This window comes from Petaurus breviceps, unplaced genomic scaffold, assembly GCF_028583685.1.
Source record: "Petaurus breviceps papuanus isolate PSGF00001 unplaced genomic scaffold, PetGlider_PUasm1.0 188, whole genome shotgun sequence".
Lineage (NCBI taxonomy): Eukaryota > Metazoa > Chordata > Mammalia > Diprotodontia > Petauridae > Petaurus > Petaurus breviceps.
In genome coordinates this window covers 42,295,392-42,300,221 of record NW_027185804.1, presented here as the reverse complement: position 1 = coordinate 42,300,221, position 4,830 = coordinate 42,295,392, and the positions used below count along the sequence as shown (strand labels likewise).

General features: G+C 39.4%; 1 protein-coding gene across 1 annotated transcript; it reads left to right on the top strand.

Moving 5' to 3' along the window:
• Positions 1 to 1,726: 1,726 nt before the first annotated feature.
• LOC138163621 (olfactory receptor 5M5-like) lies at positions 1,727 to 2,689 on the top strand. The gene has a single exon (XM_069091061.1). It carries the CDS (start codon positions 1,727 to 1,729, stop codon positions 2,687 to 2,689), a length of 963 nt encoding a protein of 320 aa, XP_068947162.1.
• Positions 2,690 to 4,830: the final 2,141 nt, after the last annotated feature.

Below are 4,830 nucleotides of genomic sequence, written 5' to 3'. Positions count from 1 at the left end.
CTATATCCAAGGTATTGTCATAGATAACAAGAATTTTTTAAAATAAAAAAAAAAACCTACATGGCATAGTCTCTGACTTCAAGGAGCTTACTTTCTACAGTTTAATGAGATGGGATGATATCTAAAAAATAATAAATTTAAGAGGTGAGAGAGGAATATAATGGGAGAAGGAGGAAGGGAGAGATAGAATAGAGTAAATTATCTCAGATAAAAGGGACAAGAGAAAATTGTTAAAAAAAAGGAGGGGAAGAGCAGGAAGGTGAAAGGAAATGAGTCAACCTTACTTGCATTGAATTTGGCTTATGGAGGGAATAACATACACTCAAGTAGGTATCTTGCCCTACAGGAAAGTAGGGGGGAAGGGTATTAAGAGGGGAGATGATAGAAGGGGGTCAGACTGGTGGAGAGGATAGTTAGAAGTAAGCACTTTTGAAAAGGAACAGGGTCAAAGTAGAAAACAGAATAAGTGGGGGGGGCAGGAAAATTTTAACAAAGGTTCTTTAAGGTTTGAGGAATATGTTTATAGGTATATAAGAAGACCAGGGGACAAGGAGAGAATGTAGATGTATAAGTGAGAAGGAGTGACTGGAAAAAAAAAGGTAATTGAGGGGTTATAAGAGAATGGAATTGAAAGCAAAGACAAAGGTATTATCCTGTGTGAGGAGTAAAAGGCATTCATCCTTCTACAGCCAGGGGCAAGGTAAAAGAATGATTGAATATGAGTTCTCAAGAATGAAAGCATTTTTATTTTGGATAGCCTCAAAATTCTCAGCATCTTCATTTATGTCTTTGTGTTTTTGTCTTTAAATGTTACTCCTATATGATATTTAACAATTGTTTGATATTCAAATGTAGATATTTGGGGTTTTGTTAAAATAAAAGTATATTATGATGTTAAAATTACAATGGATGAAAATAATATATACAGGAAAACATTAATTACACATAACAAATAATTAAAATTATACCATTAAAAAGGAATCAATATTAGTAGATCTTATAAAAGATTTAGAATAATAGAATTGTAGATTTGGAAGATAGTTCAAACATAGTATTTTCACTTTCCTTAAATGAACTTGTAAACCATGGCTAAAACAGATGTTTTAGTGTAAATGTGTTGTTTTTGCATCCCCATTCCTCCCCCTGTAGAATACAAGTTTGTTGAAAGCAGTAATGATTTTCTTTTTGTATCTATACCCCCAAGTGTCTAGAACATAGTAGGTGGGATGTGTGTGTGTTTTAATGAATCTAACTCTTTTGTATTAAAAGGAGGAAACCAGGCAAATCATTGCCTCTCTCTGAGCTTCATAATCATAGTCATTTATTATCAGGATCAGAACCAGAAGTCAGAGGTCTTCTGAACCAGTCTTTTGGAGGATACGTGGTGTGTGTGTGTGTGTGTGTGTGTGTGTGTGTGTGTTTTAGGGGGGAGGCGGTTAGTGAGTAGGTGGTAGTGTTTAAATATGTTTTGAAGCAAATGTTGATGCGCTATGGGAAACTGGCTTAAGCTTAAATTCAATTTATTTCAAATGGTGTTTACTTTGGTGAGTGTGTTCTCTCTATTAGGATCAAGTACTAGGCATAATCCCAGGGCTAACATGATACCTTTAGGCTCAGTGAAACTATAATGACTCCTGGATGATGAAATAAGTGCCTTCCAGCTCTAAATCCTATGACTCCATGCTCTTTATTTCTGACAGGTTTCTTTGTATCTCATGTAGGGGACATGAAGATGAAGACCATTCTCAAGCAGAATAGCACTGAAGCAACTGAATTCATTCTTCTTGGACTAATTAGTCGACCAGAGCTGCAGCCAGTCCTCTTTGTGGTATTTCTGGTGATCTACTTGATCACCTTGACAGGGAACTTTGGGATGATCATACTGATAAGGCTCACACCACACCTTCAAACTCCCATGTATTTTTTCCTTACCCACTTGGCCCTTGTTGATCTTTTTTATTCCACTAATGTCTCTCCTCAGATGTTAATTAACTTCTTGTCAGAGAAGAAAACTATTTCCTATATTGGTTGTTTGACACAATGCTTCATTTTTGTCACCTTGCTCCTTACTGAGTATTATATGCTTGGCGCAATGGCCTATGATCGTTACTTAGCCATATGCCAGCCATTGCATTATAGCAGCAGGATGTCCAAGTCTGTTTGCATCTGCCTAGTCACTTTCCCTTACTTGTGGGGTGCCCTGGTGGGTACAATGCAGGTTATTTTGACATCCCGCCTGTCTTTCTGTGGTCCTAACACCATCAATCACTTCTACTGTGCTGACCCACCCCTCTTAATGTTGACCTGCTCTGATACCTATATAAAGCAAACTGCGCTGTTTGTGTCTGCAGGATTAAACCTCACAGGCTCCTTGCTTATAATCCTTACCTCCTACGTTTTTATTTTTGCCACTATCCTGCGTATGCGGTCCACTGAGGGGCAGCGCAAGGCTTTCTCCACTTGTGGCTCCCACCTGATGGTTGTCACTATGTTCTATGGGTCCCTTTTCTGCATGTACTTAAGGCCAGCCACTGAGAGTTCTGTGGAACAAGGGAAAATTGTTGCTGTGTTTTGTATTTTTGTAAGTCCTATGTTAAACCCATTTATTTACAGCCTGAGAAACAAGGATGTGAAGAAGGCTCTGAGGAAGATGGTCAAGAGAAATATTGGCAAAATAGATAAAAACTGAAATGAAAATCATTTCTTGATAAAAATTAGTAAATAGCTTATTGTGATCCTTATGAACAAAATTGGTATTTTTGTTCTTCTTGTTGTTAGCCCTGAACTGGAAATCAGGCCGAGGACTAGTCCTGATCGTGCCAAACTGTCTGACCTTAAGCAAGTTACTTTTTCTCTCTGGGTCTGTTTCCTCATCTGTAAAGTGAACCAATAAGATTGCATGGCGTCATAATTCCCCCTAAGCTTTAACATTCAATTTCTTATGTTCCTAATAGGAGCAAAGAAACAGACCAAATAGAATGAGAGCTGCCTAAAACTTTTGTTTTTGTTTTTGTCTTTGGAAAGTCAGTGGCCACCATGCATCCTGCACTTGTTGAATGCTCAGAACGTTCACTGAATGAAGAATGAGAGAAAAAGCTAATGAGGAAATGAATGTGTGTGTGTGTGTGTGTGTGTGCACATGTGACAGGCTTAGGAGATGTACAAGCCTCAAACTGGAATGGTGCTGAGTTCTTTAGGAGAAAGTTCTAAAGAGTCCTCCGAAACTCTTCCTAGATTCCCCTGCATAGGCTAGTTAGGCCTTGAATCCACAGCATCAGAACAAGAATTACCCAGCAGGAATGACACCCAAAGTTAGCCCCTCACCATCTACTCTCTTGGCGGCACAACCGAGGCAAAGCTGACCGAGACCAACACAGGCACTCCAGATTACTCCAGCCATGCTACTGCTCAGCTGAACATCGTGTCCCACCTGTCTCCTCACTGGTAATTGTAAAGGTTAGTTTCCCTCTCCGAGTCAACATTGCTTTTTCTCCCTAAATGCCCTCCCTGAATATAACCTTGTTGTGAATGGTTCTTGTCACATACAGGGACAGTGCCTGGCACACAGTAGGGGCTTTGTAAATGTTTATTGTTGTTCAGTTGTGTCACATTTAGGGTTTTCTTGGCAAAGATAATGAAATGGTTTCCCTGATTCATCTTCCTGATTTCAAACCTGGTCTCAGACACTTACTAGCTATGTGACCCTGGGCAAGTCACTTAACCCTATAATTTCCTCATTTATACAATGAGCTAGAGAAGAAAATGGCAAATCATTCCAGTAACTTTTCCAAGAAAACCCCTAAAGGGGTCATGGATAGCCAGACTTTACTGAAACCAACTTGAAAATCGCAACATTTTACTCTGTAAGTCCTTCCAAGTTTTTTCTTTGTGGCCCTAACTCCAGCAACCATTTCTACTGCACTGACTCTCCTTTGTTGGTACTGAGATGTATTAACACCTGTTTCAAGCAGACAGCCATGCTTATCTCTGCAGGCATGAACCTCTCAAGCTCCCTCTTGATCATGCTCATCTCATAAATTTTCATGTCTGCCTCCATCCTACATATCCACCCCATTGAGGAACAGCTCAAAGCCTGCTCTACTTGTGGCTCCCACCTGACAGAAGTCACCATGTTTTATGGTACCCTCTTTTATGTGAGGCCTGCCACCAAGTAGTCAGTGGAAGAGCGAATAGTCATTCCATTGTTTTGTATATATCTCTTTCCCCTGTTAGCCTGTCAAACCCCTTTTATCTTTTTTTTAAATTTATGTTTATTTTTTGTTTACAAACATTCATTTCCACAAGATTTTGAGTTACAAATTTTCTCCCAATTTTTCCCCCACCCACCACCCCAGAATAGGGATCCCATTGAATACCTCCTACCCCAATCTGATCTCTCCCATTTCCTTAACCATGTCCCCTCTGATTTTCCAGTAGGGTAAGATGGAACTCCATACCCCACTGTGTGTATATCTTATTTCCCAGTTGCATGCTAAAAAATAATGAAAATATTTTTTTTTCAAACATTTGATTTTAAAACTTTGAATTCCAGATTTTTTCTGTTCTTCCCTCATCACCTACCCTTACTGTGAAGATAAGCAATTTGACAAAAGTTGTACATGTGTAGTTTTGGAAAACATCCCCATAGTGGATATATTGTGAAAGGCTGACTATATTTCCCTCCATCTGATCCCACCCCCACTTGTTCTCCTTCCTTCTTTGACCCAGTCCCTTGTCAAAAGTGTGTTCTTCTAATTACCCTCCTCCCCAATATGCCCACTCTTCTATAATCCTCCTCTTATCCCCTTCCCCCATACTTTCCTGTAGGGT

What these genes read in the sequence shown, in the direction of transcription:
- LOC138163621 (XM_069091061.1), top strand. Translation starts at nt 1,727, where the DNA reads ATGAAGATGAAGACCATTCTCAAGCAGAATAGCACTGAAGCAACTGAA.